Here is a 23,459-nt window from a genome sequence, read left to right on the forward strand (position 1 = left end):
ATGTCTCAAATATTATCATTTATTTTAGCAAATGCCTAGTTTACTTTTATTTATACTATATATTGTTAACATAATGACAAATGAAAATGAAATTAAGGCCCAGTTTTCCAGGTTTCTGATAATAAAGTAGAATATGTTACATATGAGCATGCATGTGTGCCTGTCTGTTTTTGTGCGTATACAAAAGACAGTTCAATTTTAGGCATGTCATCATGACATTAAAAGTACTCACTAGAAAAACAGTTTATCTGGATAGAAGCTCTATTGGCCTTCCTGGTAATTTTGACAGTCAGTGACCACGAATGGCTAGGTAGACCCAGGCATTTTTAAAGTAGGTTGAAAATGAAAGTAGAATTTATTACCGTGGATTGAAAGGATGTTCCTTCTTGGTTTCCTATCATGAGAGAATTAGCAAAGCTGAGAAGTGACAGGGTCTGAGAAGATGGGGGAATTTAAAATACTAATTAGAAATTAAATGACTCTACTTTTACCATTTACTTAGGTTCACAGAGAGAGGTCTCTGAAAAGACAGAGTCCTCCCAGCTGCTGTAGAAATAATTCTCATATTTGTTTAGTGTAAAATAAAACACAGCATCTATCCTCTCAACATGTTTAAAGAAATTCTTTACTACTTTAAGCACTTACGTAACACATAGAAGTAGATGGATTCTTATTTATATATCTTAATTGCCTCAAATTTCACAGTATCTGATTAATGATAGACATGGGAATATTTTATATATCTATTATGATTATTGAGATAAAATTCACATACCATAAACACACCATTTTAAAGTGTACAGTTCAGTGGTTTCTATATCCACAAAGTTTTACAATCGTTACTGCTGTCTAATTCCAGAACCTTTCACCACCGCCACCCCTGTACACATTAGCAGTAACTCTCCATTACCCTCTCTCCACAGCTGCTAGTGCACACATGTGTGTACATAAACTGCTAGCCTACTTTCTGTCTCTGTGGATTTGCCTATTCTGGATGTTTCATAGAAGTGAAATAATTTAATATGTGGCCTTTTATGTCTGGCTTCATTGAATTAGTGTAAAGTTTTCAAGGTTCATCCATGATGTATGGCATATGAGTACTTCATTCCTTTTTCTTCCATTGCATGGATGTGCCAGATTCTGTTCATCTGTTTATCAGTTGATAGACATTTAGTTTGTTTCCGTGCTTTTGCTCTTATGAATGCTGCTGTGAACATCTATGTACAAGTTTTTGTGTGTACTTATATTTATAATTCTTTTGGGTGTGTGTACAGGAGTGCAGTTGCTGGGTCATATGGTAACTCTACATTTAATCATTTGAAGAACTGCCAGACTGTTTTCCAAAGTGGCTTATTATGGTGGGATTTTGTAAGGGAGGGAGCTTTCCAATTGGTTTTCAAGTATATAAGCAGTCCTTGTTTGGCTGCAGGGGAGAGGGGAGCCGTTCACAAATATTTCAAACCAGGAAGGATTATTCAATTTTGGAGTTGGAAATTTTCAGTGGCTGAATTTCCTAGAGCATGTGTGTCAGTAAGTACTTTTCGGTGATCAAATTGTGATCTTTGTGGGGGGAAGCTGCAAGGCAGGTAGTCTGTTAGCCTAGAAAAGGATTTGGAACAAAAAAATAGGAACACGTGCCAGAAATTTAGTTTGAATAGCATTTTACCTGTTTCATTGATTGTATTCTTTTGCAATCTTATGAGTATTGTTTGAAGAATGTCCATGGGTAGTGCCAAAAAAACTTGCAAGTTTAAGGTGTTTTTTTTGTGTGTTTTTTTTTTTTTTTTTTTTTAATTACTTTTATGTCTGGGTATTTTGTTTCAAGTCAAATTTATTAACGTATGTCTTTTTCTTGATCTGACTAGATTCTCAAGTGGGTGTTTTACGCATTTGGAATGTTTCAAGAACAACACCTATTGATAATTTTAAATTAAAGAAAACAGGATTTCACTGCTTACATGTACTTAATTCTCCTCCAAGAAAAAAATGTAAGTAAAGACATCATCAAAATTTAATGTTTTAAAATACCATATTTACTGTTCTCAAATAAAATGACTGATTTAATTACATAATTATATCAAATAACATATGCTATTGAAAAGCAAACTTAAAAAAAGTCTTTGACAATGTATGTGCTAAAGGAACCATCAAAGCTATACAATATCTAATATTAGTTAATCGAATATATTTAGATCCAGATTACAATTTTAAACTGCAATTATATGAAGATAGTAAGATAATCTCAAATTATCTATGTGGGGAAAATGAAACTGACTGTTGAAAATAAAAAATATCAAGTGTGATAGGACTAAATAACATTGGTCTGAACTACTAGACTTTACGTTTTAAACATGGCTCTTTTACAATCTGTATGGTTTACAACAAAGCTAAAATAGCCTAAATATTCAAATATAGAATCTAGAATGTATATTCCACGTTTGAATAGAAGTTATCACTGGATTAGTAGTTACTAATATGGATGTTCTAGATCTTCATTTATATTTACATATTTTTTCTAATTACCTTTCATTGTTTGTGTAACTAAGAAAAATAATAAAATACAATTCAGCTATACAAGAAAAATCTGGAATTGAGGGAGAGGTTCAGAATTAGAATTTTTCTTAAATGTGAAGGAAAAGAAATTGACTTCCTATTAAGTCCGTCCTGATAACTCTGCATGGTTGGCCGTGTTTTCATTTTGTGTGGATCATAAAACAACATGGGGTTGGGAATTTATTGATTGAACAATCTAGGGTTATTGCTTCCTCCTTACTCACTACTATCTATCTTTATAATATAGTAGTAAATAATTAGCAAAAGCTATTCAAAGTAATGTTATTTGGTTAGCAAATTTAGTAATAATTTAGTGGACAATGAATGACACATAGTAGATAATCTCTGTATTTGAACCTCCAATCTTTTCACAAATTTAAGCTTTTTTGTAGAGTCTGAATACTTCTAAATCCTGGAAACTGGAGGGGCTAGAAACATTAAGATTGGAGATACAATGTGCTAGAGGCGGTGTGTTGTATAGTATCCTGCATTTTTTGGATTATTTGTTTCTTTGTTTAGTTGCTGTGAATATTGAACATCCTCATCATGGGATGACTGAAATATCACAGATTCTCTTCTTTCCTGTTTTTGTTCTTATTATAAAAGTAGTCCAAGCCCATTAGAAAAAAATTAGATAATATAAAAAGGCATATACCAATCTTGTCATTTTTAAGTAATTCCTTTCAGGGAACCTGTTGTTAGATATTTATTATAGTTTTTTTGCCCCCCCCCCATTTTCTTAATGTAACAGAAAGTATGGAATAAGAAAAATAACGTGACAATGAAAAATTTTAAATATAGACATGTCACCAAATTCCAAAAAAAAAAAAAAAAAAGAATTATAGATAGGTGTATAAGGGTCTCAGAACCACCCATAATGTCAATAAATTAAAATATTAAAATGTCATAGATCATATTAATTTTAACCAAATTGTCAACAAAATTTCATTGAGCCAAATGTCTCTTGTTATTTAGGAAGGGAGGGAGTGTTCTAATTGTTTTTCAAGTGTATAAGCAGTCCTTGTTTGGCTGCAGGGGAGAGGGGAGCCATACACAAATATTTCAAACCAGTAAGGATTATTCAGTTTTGGAGTTGGAAATTTTCAGTGGCTGGCTTTAATTCTAGTGTGGACTTCCTGTCATCAGATTCTGAGAAATGAGTGGTATTATCCAAATGAATGCAATAAGGAAGACTATATTATATGTGAATCAAGAAGAGAATATACTAGGAAATATTTATCTGTATTCCAGAATGTAATTCATATAGATTGGTATGGTAATTTAGAGTGATACCATTATTTTGAATTATGTTTGCAAGAAAATACATTCTAAGGAAAAATTTCTTGAAAGAAGATGAAATACAAGATACAGAAAACAACTAAACATGGGAACATTTATGTGATTAAAATTTCGAGAAATGGAAGTATATAAACAGTAAATATAAACCTGAGAAAGAAGAAAGAAAAATTGAGATGCAAATGTATGTCAGACAGTTGCGATTCATAATTTGGGTGCTAGCTCAAAGTCAATTATAAATAATCTCAAAAATAAGTATTTTCATTGGATTGTTAATTAGTGGAAGAGAGTTATGAGCTTTAAAAGATAAAATTCAAATGCATGTATGTTTGTGTATATAGAAAGGGAAGCAAACTATTACGTAAGAATTTTGAAAAAAGATTCTAATTAATAAATAATCATGCTATGCTTTAATTTATGGGGCGATAAGAAACCCAGTAGTCACAACATTGTGATTCCTCACACACTAATTTTCATACATTTTTCTCCAACTGCACTTTTACACACCCCTTTTCAAAAATATATCCAATTTTCTGTATATGTATATATATTTTTTTGGCAAAGCTGTAAAAATACTCCTGTGGCAGAAAACGCAATTATTACCTAACGCTTTACTAATATAAATTCTGAATCAAAGAAAACAAAGGAGGATCTTCATAAATTAAGCCCTGTGGTTTCATTCCAGCATATGTGAAGCTGTTAACATAAACATTTATTTGTTTATTCTTTTCTTTTTTAGTTTCAATCCAGTCTCCAACCAAAAATCATTATACATCCTCCACAAGTGAAGCAGTTCCACCTCCAATGTTGACACAGAATCAAGCATTTTCTCTTCCTCCGGGTCATGCAGTGTGCTGTTTCTTGGATGGTGGAGTTGGACTTTATGATATGGGAGCCAAGAAGTGGGATTTTCTTAGGGACATGGTATGTCTGTGGTTATTCCTTCTTTTATGAACAACACTTATTTTGTGAAGCTCATGATGTTTACCTTTACTTACGTATTAATATTGTGAAAACTTAACCATCTATTAGGACTTTATCTTGGTTGGTTGAAACCAAGAAGTGGGATTTTCTTAGGGACATGGTATGTCTGTGGTTATTCCTTCTTTTATGAACAACACTTATTTTGTGAAGCTCATGATGTTTACCTTTACTTACGTATTAATATTGTGAAAACTTAACCATCTATTAGGACTTTATCTTGGTTGGTTGAAACATTTTAGAAGAGGGTATAGAATGATGACAAAATTACTAAAATTCTTTAAATTTTAAACATTAAACTTCTTTAAATATTAATGTTTACATAGCTTATCGCAATTACTCTGTATAGTTGATAGTGTTTCCATTTTTGTGTGGAGCATGTTAATCCTTTGTATAGTATTGAAAAATTACATTACTGTACTATATTTTGGAAGCAAAATGAGAAATAGAATTATTATTTTAGGAGGAAGGACAAGTCCATCTCTGCCAGTTACTCCAAGCTTTGTTATCTCATCTGTGAAATGAGCAAGGTTGGATTAAGTGTTTTTACGATTTATTTCTATTATTGAATGATTATACTAATTCTGTGATTCTGTCAACTTATGTTCTTATCACTATTAAACCTCTATATATGATAGAATACAATCTCTCTGAGGACTCACATTTTTGTTCTGTGTTTTATCCCCACTATCTACCTGGCATATAGCAAGATTTTATTAAGTTTTGTTGAATGAATGAATGAACGAACAAATGAAATGTATATTGTGGTGTAATTAATATTTGTCAAGAATCATCCTCCCTAATTCTCCCTGGTTCAGAGTTTATAAAAATGTCCCTATTTCTACAGGTTTTTTATTGTTTTGTTTTAAGATTTTTATTAAAATATAGCTAACATACAAATATTAGTTGCAGGTGTACAACATAGTTATTTAACATTTATATATCTAAAGACGTGATCACCATGATAAGTCCAACAATGACCTGACACCATAGCACGCTATCACAATATTATTGAGTTAGACTATTCTAGACATTTAAAAAACTTTAGAAAATGTATTGTGTTTCCTTGGAAAAATTTAAACAGAAGTCTAGAGCTATCATTGCTCTTATTAAAAAAAAAGGAAATAATCAATAATACTATCATTTCAGGACTAATTTACTTTTGTCCTCAAATAAAAATAATGAACTTCAGCAAAAATATTTTTAACAATGTGTAGCTGTTATTTAAAAACATTTCTTTTGTAGGTATTCTTTAGATTATTTAATTTCCTTTGCTTGTAAACTTTTCTTTCCATGTAAACGCTTTCCCAGTGTGGTAAACTTTTTATGTATTTCTAATTACCATTTACTTTAAAAAGAATTATGAAAGGGAAGTAAGAAAAATACAGGAAAATATTTAAGTGTATTAAAATTTATAGTGTAAAGAAGTTATGCAATCTAAATTCAATAGATTTTTTAATGAGTTATAGCCTCATATTAAAATATGCTTTTTTGTCGTCCAAATTCCTTTTTTAAAAAATTAAAGTTTATTGGGGTGACAATGGTTATTAAAGTTACATAGGTTTCAGGTGTATAATTCTGTGATACATCATTTATATATCACATTGTGTGTTCCCCACCCAGAGTCAGTTCTCCTTCCATTACCATATGTTTTATCCTGTTTACCTTCATCTACCACCCCCTCCCCCTTTACCCTCTGGTAACCACTAAACTCTTGTCTGTGTCTATGAGTTTTTGTTTCTTTATTTGTCTTGTTCCTTTGTTGTTTTCAGTTTTATATACCACATATCAGTGAAATCACATGGTTCTCAACTTTTTCTGTCTGACTTATAATCTCAAGATCAATCCATGTTGTCGCAAATGGCACTATTTCATCTTTTCTTATGGCTGAATAGTATTCCATTGTGTATATATACCACATCTTCTTTATTTTTAAAGCTATGTTAAATTTATACCTCTAATAAAACCTAAAATATTCCTTGATTATAAATTATTTCAGTGGCTCTTCTCACTTTCAAAGCATCTGTCATTCAGAAGCGACAATGAGTTTTTTCCTTATAATTTCTCCCTTAGCACAGACCCAAATGTGAGATAACTAGAAGTGTTATCAGAAGAAACATCTGACATTGATGTTGTATGGTAAAGCATCTCCAAAGATTTCAAATTACGTGAGATAAGAAAAATCTATTCATATACTTTCTAAACGGTGTACTTCCAAATGAATGCTTGATTCACATTTAAAAAAATGCTTCAAAATTTCCCTTCATCCCTACATTCCTATTGATAAGAAGACAAAGAAGAAATATTCACAACTTAGTTCTTGCTATATGATTTTTCAAATTTCAAAAATAAAATCTGAAAGCATAGCCATGAACGAACATTGAAAAATGCACACACAGGCGGTCCTTTCTATAAGTATGTTCTTAATATTGAAAATGATGACTGGAACAACTCTCGCCAGTGAACCTGTGGCTGAACCAGTGGCTGAACCAACCTCTGTTTCCTCTTGCTAACCCTTGAGATTTTTCTCTCCTCTCCCCAAAGGAGAGACATGCAGCCCTTGGGAATTTTCCTGTGGGTGGTGGTTTCTAGTATTAGTGGAAGTACATGAGTTCAAAGGACTCCCTCTGTACATTTACTGCAGTACCTGGAAATAGAGAACCCCGTCCTTGGCCTTTAATTCTCTCCCAGATCCCAGCGTGTTCTAGTTTCTGTTGCCTGGAGGAGAAATTTCAGATCCCAGTTCCCTAATGTTGGGGAAAAGACAGATGGTAATGCTGGCTATTTACATTAGATTCTTAACAGATTTTCCCAGACACATAGTAATCAAGCTCCACTTCACAAGTCTGTGTTTACTTAAACATCTGTATATCCCACTTTACAGTTTGTGGGATGTTTGGGATCCAAATCACCATTTAATGGAAACAAGTGTTTCAAGTTCCTAAGGATAAACTTGCTAGAAAATTTTGGAACAAGACTTATTAAAAATTGAGACCATGTCGAATTCTTCTTCTTTCTGCTAAAATTGTGTTTTTTTGGAGTATGTCATTGGTATAAAAAAAAGAATATTTGTATTAAAATACTTCTAGTTTCAGTTTTATCTTGGTGTTTTATTATACTACCAGGATGACATAATAACTATTAATAGTTAATTGCTTTATAAATTTCTAGCATAGATTCTGTATATGATAAATAAACAGAAAAGGTATGTTTTGTATTGAATTGAAGTTGAAAATGAGACTTTTGAACATCTTTGTATTTAGTGGCTGATTTAAGGAACTAAGGTTGAATAAAATCTAGGTCTGTACAAATTTGTACAGTAATAACAGCACAGTAATCATTCAACAACAGCAGTAGTTCCAATTTTCTGTTTTTGCATGCCTATATGTTTTTGCAGTAATATTTGGGAACCATAGTAAATGGTTCAACTTGATTATACATTGCAGTTTGTTTATTAATGACATGAAGTTTCCTCAGTAGTTGTGACTTTTTTATGCTGCATTCCTAGGGACATGTGGAAACTATCTTTGACTGCAAATTCAAACCTGATGATCCCAATCTCTTAGCAACAGCTTCATTTGATGGCACTATAAAAGTCTGGGATATAAATACACTGACGGCGGTGTACACTTCCCCGGGGAATGAAGGAGTTATTTATTCCCTGTCATGGGCTCCAGGTAAGAAGTATTTTATTAAAATCAGGAATACAGTTAAATGACTTTCCTAACTTTTCATTTGAATTATCTTCTTCCTCTCAATGCCGTATTGCTCCAAATGCTTGTAGAGGCAAATTAGTAACAACGTATTTGTTGGTTCAGGTTTCATGGGGTTTTAGAATGGACTTCCTCCACAGGCACTTTGCTTTCTGGGCCCTTCTGTATGGCATAGTCACATAGAAAAGCCACAGTAAATCAGGATGACAGTGACCCATCTAATTTTAGCTGCATTTGTAAGGATGTGTCTTTAAAGGTATAAACATTTTACATGAAAGAACTTTTCCTTAAACTTTTTATGCGAATCAAATGTATGAAAATTAAAAATTTGTTTTCTAAAAATTATATCTATCTTTCCATGATAAAGATGTATTGTAAATATGAATGATTATATACCATCACACTTCACTTGTAACCATGTGTTTATATAAATTCCACCTTTGTAATAGTGAAGAACTTATATGCCATGATTGAGTCTTTTCTTTGATATCAGAAAGATGCTACCTTTACAGTTTCCTGTATATAAAGGACAGATGTCCTATGAAACCTCTGACATTTTCCTTAAAATATTATTTCTTTATAATAAATAATTGTACACCCTAAATTTAGAATTTCACTTTATAAAGTATATAGAATGCTTTACTTATTTGTCCTAATAGTAACATATTAATTAAAAATCCACATATAACCAGGATGTAGCTCATTTTGGGGCCTGTCCCCTCATGCACAGGGATTTTTAATTTTGAATTTATGGATTCTCAAGGTTTTAGATGTCTACAGAAAATCTAGGGATCTCTTGGAATTTTACAAATAAATTTTAGCGTATGTGTATATGTGCATGTGTTTGTCCAAAATTATTACAGTAATCAAATTTTCAGAAAGGCCTATGATACATAAAGGTTAAGAACCAACCACTGTTTTATGTATTCCTCTTCTCCTACAAAGAGAAGGTCTAGAAAAAGGCTTTATACCACCTCTTAAAGACAGTAGTTGTTCCTTTAAACAGAACATACTTAGTGCCATTATAGATATAAAGCTAACTGAAAACAAAAAGATAGTACTTCACTGATGAAGAGGTGAGTCACAAAAAGAACTAAGTAGGTCTCTTACCTACTGCTCCCTTTTTTACCTCCATCTCTATTTTACTTTTTGATTGTGATGGCCAACATTTATTAAAGAGAATCTGAGGTCAGAGTGGTTGAGTAACTTACCCAAGATCGTATATACGTAGCAAGTAGTAGTGGAATCAAGATTTGAACAACCGTCAGTTTGACTTTTAAGCCTGTGCTCTCAATCATTGCAATATGCATCTTCACAGCAGGTTCTCCTGGTTAGGGATGTAGATACTGGATCAGCCAGCACAGACAGAGCATTATAGCAGCGATTAGTTGAACATTCTTCCACCTACAAAATGTATGTAAGTCTCAAACCTAATGGTACAGCGATTTAATGAGGTAAAACTTGAATACAAATCGTGACTGTGACACCCATTGTTGCAAATCATAACAGAAGGCCTAATCTTACTTAAAGCATTATTTCACTCTCTACATTGAGAATCTGCCTCAAAAACAGTACAAATGTTGGGAAAAGGAAATTCTGTGATTTTTTTTTGAAATATGATTACTGATACATCACTGTTTCTAGGTAAGTATGGATGAAATTTGAAAGATTAACAAAGGATGATATAGATGGAAATAGAGTAGAATATAGATGATTGCATAATTTCCTCTACTTTTGGAGTAGATACCACAGGAGGAGTAAAAAGTGCATATAAATATGGAAATTTCTCCCCAGTAATTTCAGAACCCAAAAGTGGGGGCAGAATGAAAATACTCAAAATATATTGAGGACTTATTATACTTTTAGTGCTTGTAATCATTTATTATGAAGTAGTTCATCCATATTTTTACTCCTAGGTAGCAGGTGCCAATGGTTCCTTTCTTTTAGTGGAGAAAACCTCTTGTTTGACTGCCTTGCAAAAAATAACTGAAGTCCTTGATCATCTACTAACTTAGCAGCAGTTTGATGTTCAGAATTTTTTTTATTTCTTAAAAACAAAGAGCATTATTTATATTTTTGATAGACAAACTGAATTTTTTTCGTGTGTTTTGCTTACATAAATGCTTTCTTAACAGTTTAAAAAATTACTAGATGATCAAAAAAATATAAATACTGAGTGGATATGTGATAATATTGAGGAATTATTGACAGTTTTGTAATTGTGATTGTGATAGTTTGGTCATGTTAATAAGAGAGTCCCTATCTTTTAGACATCCATAGTGACATGTTTATTGATGAAATGATATAATGTCAAAGGTTTGCTCCAAAGAAATCCAGTGGGGGCTACAGACAAAACAAAAAATGACCATAATTTGATAATTGTGGAAGCTACATGATGGAAACATTTATACTATTCTCTCTATATTTGCATACATTTAATAATTTCCGTATTTTTTAAAGAACTACTTTGCAAATCGCAAGTCTTTTTCAAAAATGACATTTTTGAAAAGTATTATATTTGTGGCAAGCATTTCATATGTCTAACAAATTGTTTCCTAAGGTGATTTGAATTGTATTGCTGGAGCAACTTCCCAAAATGGTGCTTTTATTTGGGATATTAAAAAGGGCAAAATGGTACAACGATTTAATGAGGTAAGATGTATTTACTGCCACTGAACAAACTAATGTCATTTACTGCTGCATATTTTAAAAATTCTTTTATCTCTGATTTAATAGTCAGTTACCAAGTGGCATTATGTCCTCTCAATTAGAAGAAAATACAAGAGAACATTCACATACTAAAATGAATCCTGGAAAATGCGGATGAGTCTAAGATATAAAAGTCCACCTAAAGTTGCATTTGAGATTCAAAGGAATTTTGAGTCATCCTCCACAAAATTATCAGTGGTTGCAAGAAGACTAAATTCAGAACAAGTCCCAAATTGTAGTCCTAATTCTATTTCTAATTAGCTCTTAACATAGGGAGAATCATTTTATTGCGTTGAACCTGATTCTTCACCTATAAAATAGTGAAGTTGGATTATATAATTTCTTAGATTTCCTTCCAATTCTCAAATTCCATTATTCCATGACAAGCCCTAAAACCTCCCCTCTTCCTATTTGTAGTGTCACAGATTGTACTTTTACTTCTGCTTGGAGTCAAATTGTCATCCATAGTTTACTGAGTTCCATTAATATTTGGAAAATACATATGATTTCATCACAGTGTATTAGATAGGAATCAAGGGAAATGTGACAGGATCTAGGATTGTCTCTCACTATCTTGAAATTTCATTCATGTCAAATGACTACTGTTAAAGTTTATTAAATATATAACTTATATGAAAATTGTTTATGTATTTGAGACTTTAAAATAATTTATACAAAAGACTGTTATTCCTCTGAGGATCAAGTACCCTTGATCTTCTGGGGGGTACGGAAGTAAGGTGGCAAATGCGGAGTATTAGGGAAACTACCAACCATCAGTAAGCAATTTTGCTCTCAGAAGAGGATGTTCTGACAAAGGACTGCATGGTTACATCCTTCCCTTTGTCTACATAACAATACTCTTCATTCAGCAATGCCCCTAACCTGGACTTTGCCCTCCCCTCACCAGAACAGCACTTATCCTATAATAAATAATGATATGAGAAGAAATGAACCTGAAAAAGAAATTTTTACCCAAATTCAAAAATCGTATCTTAGGGGTCAGATCTGTTCAGCTCTTCTTATGGCATCTTGGCCATTTGTGACCTAAAATATCTGCCTGATTCCAGCAGCCCAGCACCAAGGGCATCTCTTGTATCTGATAAAAGTGAATGGCATCTTAAGATTCTTAACCATAGAGCTGGGAGGACTATGGGTGGAACTGGACCCTGTGTTAACTCTCTAGTCTTGACTTCCTGATGAACTCTATGGTAACTTCCTGGGGAGGGATGTGAATAAAGGGGGAAGGCATGTTGAGTGCTTACTTCCTTTTCCATGTAGGCCGCCAGGAGTGCAGTCCAATCTGGAGTGTGCTTGCTCTCCTTAGTAGTTCCAATTCTTTTTCTCTTCCCGAATAAACCATTTTCTTTTGGTGGATTACCTGGAGAGTTATTTGGCCAGTCAACATATCCATTCATATCTTCCCCAGCTTTTAGTAGTGTAGTTAAGACCAATATCAAAATTGCTTAAATCTGGAAAAATAAATACGGGAAAAATCAACAATGCCAGGTTTAATTAACTAAGTTACGTATGCCTCAGAAAATGAAATGCAGGATATTAGAGAGCTATAAGTGCACTCCCTATACATGGGGATAACCAAAGAGGACAAAAGGTCTCCACTTCTTCAACTGAATGAGTAGAGAGACTACCTCCATTTTTGTATCCATCTTTATAAACCTACCCACCTTGACCCCCAAAGAGGTAAAAACAGCAAACTAGAGACCACCTTAGTAAAACAGTCCTAACACTCAGGATAAAATGTCACTTTAGTCTCCCCTTAACAGCAGGTACAATTTAAGTACAATGTAAGATTGAAATGTTTTAAATAAAATTTGGAAATGGATTGATTGCAACCTTTATTCACGCATGACCCAGTTGATGAATGACATTCCCATGTATAATATATTCCTTGTGTTTTAAAAAATTCTCATCATAGCATCTGTGACTATATCCCTTTACCCTTCCCCAATCCAAGAATGCAGAGGAACAGATAAACACAGAGTGACTTGTTGTAGGAATAATTTTAAATCGGTTCTCTTTCGTTTTTATAAAAATAAAACTTTGTAGTTGAGAAAAACAATAGCAGTTGCTTACAGTATTTCTCACGTTGTAGTTGTAATTGTACTAGATAGGGTAGCAGATAAATAACTATCTTGATCTCCAGACTGGTTACAGAAAAGGCATTAAGCTGAGCTTAGTTCTACAGATGGCTCAACAAGCAGGTTCTGGCTCTTTACCTGTGTCCACAAAAAAGAACTAGAAGCCACCCAACTTATGTTTTGAAACAATGATTTTATTTGTTAAGTGTGACAATAATGCCTCTGTTAGTGTCATCTAGAGCAAGTTCCTAATAGAAACTAATACTTAGAAGAAGTAAATATATAAGAGAAAAAAGGGGTGAATTATTTCTTATTGATAGGTATTTTCCATTTTTTGAAGCATGGAAAAAATGGAGTATACTGCATTGCCTGGAGTCATAAAGATTCCAAAAGAATAGCAACCTGCAGTGATGATGGTTTCTGGTAAGTACTGTTTTTGGAATTATGCTGTTTTATAAAAGATACATTTCATAATACCAATTGTATTCTGTTGACACATGCATTAAAATTTTTAATGAGATATTATTTGTACAGCTCCACCAACTGTCATAGTTTTATTTATAAGCCCATATAGGCACATGCTATATTCCTATGATATATCAGTAATAAATAGTAATACAGTGATGTTGAAAAATAAATAAATATACTAGTAATTGCTTTCTAGATGAAAACACTACCTGAATTATAACTAGAAGACTGTGAATTGCATCAAAGAAACTTCAAGGACTTTTCACAAGGAGTCTAAGTGATTGGCATCATATTTTTGAGAGAGTGGTATTTCAGTTTTATAAGTGATTCAAAAGATATCAAGTGCTGTAGAAACTTCTTCACAGTTTTGTAGATGCTATTATTTATAAAAGGATAAAAAGCCTTTGCAAGAGGAATAAGCTAACTCATGTGGGAAATACCTTTTTTTAGAAGCTAACCTGACCCTGTGTTTCAGAAATGTGTGTTTTTATAAAATTCTCTTAAGTCCCAGGGAAAAGCAAGTTTACAAGAAATGTATATAAAGGAAGAATTGCCTTTGGGTTAAAAAAATCTTCTTAATTAGATGATGTTACTCTGTGGCTGTAGGTATTGTCATCTTTGACAAGTGATATAGACACTCATGGTTGTTAAGAATATAGTAGTTTATCTCTTTAGGTTTTGCTATACCCAGCCCAATTTTGTCATCCTTACTGTTTAATTTCAGTGGAACATTTAATGTCAGTGTTGCAATTTCAATAGAAAGGACAGTACTATGGAAACCAAAATTCTTTACCAGGAATTTAAAATTTTCAGAAATCACTATATTAGTGATTTTTCTTCCTTGAGAGGAACTATTTGCTTATTGATACATACCCAAATATGAAAGATGTGCTGAGTGTTTCTTGATTAGGTGACACATAATTACCTTTACCATGTACTCTCAGGGCTCTACTTATTTGATAAGTACTACAGTCAATGACTAAACACTTATCAGCCTAGGTCACCACCACTCCTTAGTAACCTCAAAAAATTTGGTGGGTCTAATGATGTTTTAGAGGGCCTTTTCCAAAAGCTTTCAAAACCCTGTAATACATTAATTTATACACAGCTTCTTCTTTTTTTTCTTCCTAAAGGAATCAATAGCTCTCCATTATGGTAATAATATATAGTAAGGCATTAGAGTTTCTTTTATTTTTGTAGTTAATGTATATAGGATTCTTTTAGGGAGAAGGGGTCCTCTAAATTTCTAGTTATACCTCTTAGGATATGATACATAAATGTTACAACTTACATGCCTTGGACTTATTAATAGTATAACAGTACATGCAACAAGCATTATAAATGAGTTGTTTTAAATATAAATTTTGAACTGGTATATTTTGAAGCTGAACATCTAATATGTTACTTACATCATTATGTTAAAAAAATATATATATATATATAAACTATGTTTTTCCTCAGTCCAAAAAATTCTATAAGAAATAGTTTCTAAATCAAAATTTATCCCCTTTAAATTGATTTCAGTGGATTACCATAATTAGTACTATGTGATGTAAATATATTTACTCATAATTTGTTATATCATTTACACAGTATTTTGAATGTTCCCTGTGCTTTGCAGATAAGATCTCTATCCTAAAATACTTATGTTTGAGTTAAACAGTTCTGGCTTTGTTCCCTTGAATGAAGTATTTAGAATGTAGGGTTTTTTTTTCCCCATTAACACATTATACTTAATTTCAGTATTATTCGAACAATCGATGGTAAAGTGCTACACAAATACAAACATCCCACCGCGGTGTTTGGTTGTGATTGGAGCCAAAATAATAAGTAAGTATTTCTTCTTGAAATAAGTAATAATGATATTTGAGAGATATATTTTTTTATTTCATTTTATTGGGGAATATTGGGGAACAGCATGTTTCTCCAGGGCCCATCAGCTCCAAGTTGTTGTCCTTCAATCTAGTTGTGAAGGGTGCAGCTCAACTCCAAGTCCAGTCGCCATTTTCAATCTTAATTGCAGGAGGCACAGCCAACCATCCCATGTGGGAATTGAACCGGCAACCTTGTGGTTCAGAGCTCGCACCCTAACTAACTGAGCTATCTGTCCACCCCTCCGGCAGCTCAGTGACAACTCCTTGTCTTCAATCCAGTTGGAGGGTGCAGTTCACTGGCTCATGTGGGAGTTGAGCTGGCAACCTTGTGGTTCAGAGCTCACGCTCTAACCAACTGAGCCATCTAGCTGGCCCCATTTCAGAGATTTTAAATAACCATTAAGTTTAATGTTATTCCCAAAGGTGATACCCATCACTCTTTGCAGATAATAGTCCTCTTGCCTAACTAGCCTTTTAATTATTTATTCTAGCTGTCTATTTTTATTTCATGAAGTTTTTACATGATTTATTATGGAAACACCAATTTCCTGCTTTCAAGACAACTTTCTGATGCTTTAGGATAAAGCATATGGCCAACTAACGAAAAATGGAATTCAGTCCAGTCTGTGAGTGGTTTCATTAGAGCAATGTGGCACTTTCTCTGACCCTTTTAGGGATCTACGCAATGGTCTTGTTCTGCCATAACTTTCCATTGCCCTCCACCTAATACTAATACCTCAACACTGGGTGATTCCCAGCATGTGAAACTTATGTAGATGGTTTTGAAAGGTCAACTTTGCTTAAAAGCTTAGTATTTACCATGTAAAAATCAGCTTAGATTTAAAAATTAAACCAAATCAAAGCTCTACTAAAATTGATCTAAGTCACTGCACTTCCAAAAATCTTGTTTCAAGCCTCTCTTTGATGGAATATAAATTATATTTAAAAATTCAGATGTTCTTTAGATATTGTGAAAATGATGTGAATTATCTCATGCTTTTCCATATTACAAATGGAAAATTACATATTAAAATATTAAAGCCTATTATACTTGTGCTGTGAGTCAAATCACATATTATACAAAATGATGGATCTATGTATTTCTTCCAATAAATATAGAATTTATAACACACTCTTAGAGGTTATATGCAAGATGAGCTCATGACTAGCTCCTCCCCCAATATTATACCTTATCATCCTTCAGTTGCCATTTCCAGTCAGCCATCAATTCCTGTCACATCCTCCCTCTAAATATTCTTCTTTTTCCAAGGATCCTTCCTGCCACTAAACCAATAACATTTGTTTGTTTTTGGACTTCTGCAAAAGCTTTCTAAATCAATTCCAGAATTCACACCCTCTGTCATCACTTCCTCTCCCCTCCACTTTCTTTATGTGCAGTCAGAGTGAGCATTTTAAAACACAGATCTGAGCATTCCATTCTGCTTAAATCCTTCAGTAGTTTCTCATTGATCATAGGATAAAATGCTAAATCTTAGGGGAAGCCCTATAGGGAAATCTCTATGTAATCTGGGATTAATCTGGTTCCTGTGTACTTTAGTAATCTCATCACAAGCCTTGCTCCCCTGTTCTTTACCTCCAGCCATGGCTTTCAGTTTCTTGAACTAGCCAGCTCATTTTCACCCCAAGGCTTTCCCTCGTGCTGCCCCCCTTTATCTAAGATTCCATTCCCCACCCACACCACACAACCCATCGGAGTTGGATGGATTTAGATAACTTCTACTTATTTAAGCTCTCAGCTCAAAACTGCTTCCACAGAAAAGTCTTCCCTGACCCCATATTACGTAAGTTTCCCCTATAATATGCCTTGGGAACACTTAACATAATAAAATAATGAAATTGGCTGGCTTACCCTCTAAAATGTAAGCTCTATGAAATTGGCAACTGGGATATCTTTCTGTAGCAGTATATGATAGCCAAATTGTATACAAATTGCCTTGTATCTGACCAATGGAATAGTTCCGCATTCTTATTTCTCGGTTTCATAAGATTTATAAGTATATGACCAGTTGAAAGAAAAACTGGTTATTAATGCAATGTGCTTTGCTGGTTAGGGAAGCTTTTTTCAAAAAAAGTCCTTCATACTTAATTATTACTTAATCATACTAATTATGCTTACTACCAAGCCTACCTAATAAATTTCATTTTTATTTTTAAAGATCTTTTAAAAATGTTCTACTTCTGGGGCGGCCAGTTAGTTCACTTGGTTGGAGCATGGTACTCTTGGCAACAAAGTTGCCAGTTCGATACCTACATGGGCCACTTTGAGCTGCCTCCTCCACAACTAGATTGAAACAACTACTTTTCTTGGAGCTGATGGATCCTGGAAATACACACTTAAATAAACAAAAAAGTTAAAAAAAATGTTCTAATTCTGTATTGAGATTCCACTTAGCATCTTAGGAGATAAGTGAAAAACACCTTTGAAGTTATAAAAGTTTATTCATAAGATATCTCTGAATATATAATTTAGATGTCCATATGTGTATTCATTGAATGTTTATTATTTTATTTCTAAGATTTTATACTTAAGTATCTGCATATATATATCTGCATATATAGATAGATAGATAAATAGATAAAAATATATATGCATGTGTGTGTGTATATATGTATGTGTGTGTGTGTATATATATATATGTATACACATATATATATATATATATATATATATATATATATATATACACTCATGTATAGACATAAATATTTTATTATGTAAAATACATTTCCCACATATGGAAACTGGCCCATTTCTCAGAGGGCCTTGGGCAAGTGTAACCTGCACATTTACAGATTGGCATGCCATTTTGAAAACTGGTGTATTTATTCAAGTTGGATTAAATAAATACAAATTTTATAACCCATGTGACAAAAATCAACAATTTGAAGTTTGAAGAAGGTGTTCTATGACAGTTGGGTCCAAAATGTGTAACTTCTCCTCTACATCTAGCGGGTGGGGACTGTTTGTATGATTGATAGAGTTCCTCAGGAAGACATGTCCTGTCTGGTACGTGATTTCCACAGGTCTGCCTAGGACTCAGAATTCCTTGGGGTACAGTATTCCAAGTATGACCATCGGGGTACAGATAGTTGCTTCGCTTACTCTCACTCTCTGGAGAATAATGAGACAAGATCATTTAAAGACTATATCTACATATTATGTTTCTAGAGGATTCTTAGTTGGATGAAACAGTGAAAGCATCTCAAGTTGGGAAAGCCACCAGGACTTACTGTCAGATGAGATAACCCTGGTCTGTAGAGAGCTTCTCAACATCCTTCCGGGGGAAAACATTGTTATTTATACCCAGGCCTCATAAAATTGACCAGTGGTCAGGACAGGTACTAATTTGTTTATCAGCAAGTAAACAAATCTCAATCACTCTCCATTGGGGACCCTTCTTAAGATCCAGTAGTTTAAAAATATAAAGTTCTGAGAAATATGCAAGAAGTTATAAAATCTGAACAGTTTGAGAAAGAACTTCTGAAAGTATAAATACCATTATCTCTGATACAGGATGAATAAAATAAAAATTCAACTGATTGAAAGGGAACTGATTGAGAGAAAAACTCCGTAATAGGGCAATTTCTGCAAATGATGTTTTTACTTATGTGAGTTTTTAGTCTAATTTCATCAAGGAAGCAAAAAATTCTAGTTTTAGAAATTAGTACTCTGTACAGTTAAAATTATTAATAACAAATAATATCAAATTTTTCATATTTTAATGTGCCACTGACGATATTTCAGAGACATGATAGCCACTGGCTGTGAAGACAAAAATGTTCGTGTCTATTACGTGGCCACCAGTTCTGATCAACCATTGAAAATATTTAGTGGGCATACAGCCAAAGTGTTCCATGTTAGATGGTCTCCTCTGAGGGAAGGAATTCTTTGCAGTGGTTCTGATGATGGGTATGTGTTTTTAGATTCTAATTTTCTAGTCCTTAACATCATAAGCTTATAATTTTCTAGAAATGTACTTATTTATATGATCCAACTTATATGTGGAAATACTTTAAATATGTACTTAACATGTAGGCAGTTCAATGAGTACCTAACTACATTCAAGGAAAAGTAAATTAAATTTTGCCATCCTCGTATTATCATTATAGTCGTGATTTCTATTTTTTTACTTTGCTTACTATGGATGCTCAGTTCTAACTCATTAGCAACAAAGTTAAGGGAGATAAAAGTTTTAAAAGTATCTGTTGGGAAAAGGAAGATCTGAAGCAAATAAATCTCTGTAAAATAGAGAGGAATTTATTTTTAATAATGGTCACATAGTAAGGAAAGGAGCTGTGCTCTGTTTTCATTAAGAATGAACTAAAAGGAGATGATCATATATTTTATAGCATGAAGAGAAGATATTTTAGAAATGAGAGTGATTTAACGTTTTTTCAGGGTTTGTGGAAGTTTCTGAAATCTTGTCTGTATTTTATATTTAAACAAGATAGAAATGCATAATACAGTTTGGTCACTACTTGAGTATGAAATAAATTAAGGTATGAAAAATCTCACTTTATGCAAGTAAAAGGCATGATATGTATAGTAACCAAAGATTTAATATTGAAAATTAAGTATTTTCATCTTGAAATTTTGGCATAAACCCAAATTTAATAATAAAAACAATTGTTAGATTTCTGTGGGTTATCACTTGAAATATTATTTATGATAAGGTTGTTAATATGAGTTCATTTTGAGATTGTTTCAGTCTCTTATAAACTTTAGACTCTAAATTCTGTTCTACAGAAAAAAAAGTATAATCTTCAATTATTATCTAAGAAAATAATCTTCAGTTATTTGTCAGAAAGATAGCAGTAAGCATTTTACTGACTTGGTAATAACGTTGAAAGGCATTACTAAATTCTGGTTATTGGTCCCTTTAGTAGTCCTATAGAGATGGTTGTACCTTACAAGTTATCTAGCACCTTTAAATAAAAGTCAAAATTGTAGAGAAACCACTAATTGCCAATGTACTCATCACAGAACTCGTGGAGACTAAGCTGCAGCCTGGAACACTCAGGTACTCCTTATGGGGCACAAGCTTTTCTTATGCTTGAGCGAAAAATACACATTAGGACTTCAAAGCTTGATGTTTGCCTAATCTAACTTATGTCATATAAGCAAGGCACTTGTTCTAGTGCCCCCATGATAACATTAAAGTATTTTCGTACAAATCGCTTTAATATAGTCTTATATATGAAAGTATGATATCAAACAAAATAATTTAAATGCTAACATATATAAGAAATTGGCACCAAAAAAAAAATAAGTTATGATATACCTGGATATATTGTCCTGTACTAGGATAAAGGGAAAAAGAAGTCTTGTTACATAAAGGAGAAAGAGATATGCCTTAAAGAAATAAAAATATATAATGTCTCTTTTATAGGATAATATAACCTTTGAAGTATTATTATTTTGGTATTGGCAGGTTGATATAAATCTGTGACTGAAAATTAGTATGAATTGTCAAAGAAAAGTTGGCATTTGGTGGTCTTAAGTTCATTTTGAGTTCAGATTTTATTTCAGTAACATTTGCACTTTGTACAATCAGTAGATTCAAGTAATATCATGAATCCAGTTATATTTAAATTTCGTACTTGATCTGAGAGTGACTCCACACTCACTAAGCAACTTATTTTACTGACAAAAACTTGAAGGAATGATTTATTTACTGTACTGATAAAAGCATAAATATGAACTGACTTTTCAAATAATACCCATTGTCTTTCGTGCTGTATTTTCATCATTTACAAATAATTTGAGTGCTCTTAAATTATTGTATCCATGTTATTAATCATATTTTTCTTTGGATTTATCTCTTCTGGATATTTCATTTCAAGAAAGCAATTATTTTAAACATATAAACTGTGAGATAGTATGTTTAGTATCATTAACAAATGAGCAGTAAAAGTAAGGAAAACAATGCTGTATATAGGAATAGAGTAGGTCTAGCCTGGTTAATTATTCATTTCCACCTGCTATAAAGAAGAGAATCTTCACATATCTTGAAACATAAAGTGCTTTTTTTAATATATTGAGAAATAATCGTTGTGCTCCATTAAGACTATGTTAATATTTTAGATAAATTATAATTTGAGTGGTCTCACATCCATAATATTCTGTTACAGTTCTGTTCGAATCTGGGATTATACTCAAGATGCTTGCATCAGTATTCTTAGTGGACATACTGCACCTGTTAGGGGATTGATGTGGAATAGTGAGATCCCCTATCTACTAATATCTGGTAGCTGGGACTACACTATAAAAGTATGGGACACTCGAGGAGGAATTTGTTTGGATACTGTGTATGATCATGGTGCCGATGTATATGGTAAAGTGTTTTTCATGTACTTTTATATTTTGCTATATTAATGACGATTGTAATTTCTGAGCAATTTTGTGTTTTTTGAAAAAGTCTGCAGTGTTTCATTTTTAAATAAAATTTTTCTCATTTGAAACTATACATGTTTATTATTGAACTATCAGAATACACAGAAGATAATAGAAAACATCATCAGAAATTATCAGAAAGTAACTAATGTTAGCATTGTGGTGGTCTTTCTCTTTCTGCAGATGTATTTGTGTCTCTACACACACATACACACACACACGCACACACATACACACATTTACATGTATGGCTTGGATTTTTCTTCCTCTCTTACCATCACTCCAGGAGTAAGATGTAAAATAGGAAATCAGTGGTAAAGTAGATAAAGCTTATTTAACCATTCCTCTACTTCTATTCTTGGATATTTAGGGTAATGTTTTATTTTTTAATATTGTTGAGCTAGGTATGGAAAATCAGATTTCTTATCTTTTGTGTATCACTTGACTCTCATTTGTAGCACCCAAATCTTGATGGGAGTAAGTAGGTGAATTAAAGAATGCAAAAGTAATTCCTTGCGGACAGTACTCTATTCTAGCCATTCGTATCCATATGCTTTATCCCATGACCTTTTAATTGATATAGTGTGGGATTGAATGTGAGAGAGAACCCCATTTCTGGACATTGTAAATTGAAAGGTCCCCAACTCTCTCTTAGAGCCAGAACTTTCATCCATCCATCCACTCACAGATTACTTACTGTGCACTGCATTATAACAGACTGAAATATAATTTCAACATTTTCATCCAGGACCATTTGCTTTCTAATAGTTATTCAAATTGTATTCATATTTACAGAATATGCTCAATAATTTATTACATTTTTGTATTATTTTCAGCCAAGATACAAATGTTATTTGAAACATTTCTTCAAAACTTCAATTCTGTGTGTTTTATGAAGTACATACAGATAAAAATATTTTCCAATGTTTAGTTAAAATAGGTTTATTTTTTCTCTCAGGTTTAACATGCCATCCAAGCCGCCCCTTCACGATGGCCTCTTGCTCCCGTGACTCTACAGTGAGACTCTGGTCATTAACACCTTTAATCACTCCTTTACAAATAAATATTCTGGCAGACAGATCTTGGGAAGAAATTATCGGGAACACTGGTATTGACAATATGCATGTATTATGTTTTATTTTTAAATAATATTATAGCAGTCTTTTCTCACTGAATGATGTCTGTTCTCCAGATTATGCTATACAACAAGGCACCCCTCCTCTGTTGTGTGGTAAAGTGTCAAGAGATATTAAACAAGAAATAGAGAAACTAACTGGTAGTCCTCGAGTGAAAAAACTAAGATGGTTTTCACAGTGTCTATCAGTAAGTATTATAGGAATTAAACGTGAACATT

General features: G+C 32.8%; 1 protein-coding gene across 8 annotated transcripts in view; it reads left to right on the forward strand.

Annotated features, from left to right (window-relative positions):
• Positions 1-23,459, forward strand: part of WDR17 (WD repeat domain 17) — a 93,550-nt gene that overhangs the window by 41,855 nt on the left and 28,236 nt on the right. For 6 of the 8 annotated variants that reach the window (XM_074329894.2, XM_019749461.3, XM_019749462.3 and 3 more), the window contains 10 exons: positions 1,866-1,988; positions 4,589-4,773; positions 8,339-8,507; positions 11,104-11,195; positions 13,689-13,771; positions 15,560-15,646; positions 19,457-19,621; positions 21,844-22,046; positions 23,064-23,213; positions 23,298-23,428. In XM_074329894.2, the coding sequence (XP_074185995.2) occupies positions 1,866-1,988; positions 4,589-4,773; positions 8,339-8,507; positions 11,104-11,195; positions 13,689-13,771; positions 15,560-15,646; positions 19,457-19,621; positions 21,844-22,046; positions 23,064-23,213; positions 23,298-23,428 (1,388 nt within the window). The remainder of the gene's footprint in view (positions 1-1,865; positions 1,989-4,588; positions 4,774-8,338; positions 8,508-11,103; positions 11,196-13,688; positions 13,772-15,559; positions 15,647-19,456; positions 19,622-21,843; positions 22,047-23,063; positions 23,214-23,297; positions 23,429-23,459) is intronic. The other 2 variants (XM_019749466.3, XM_074329895.2) reach the window with 1 other exon arrangement.

The sequence above is a fragment of the Rhinolophus sinicus genome, chromosome 16 (assembly GCF_057876585.1).
Source record: "Rhinolophus sinicus isolate RSI-liver-muscle chromosome 16, RSI-T2T, whole genome shotgun sequence".
Classification (NCBI taxonomy): domain Eukaryota; kingdom Metazoa; phylum Chordata; class Mammalia; order Chiroptera; family Rhinolophidae; genus Rhinolophus; species Rhinolophus sinicus.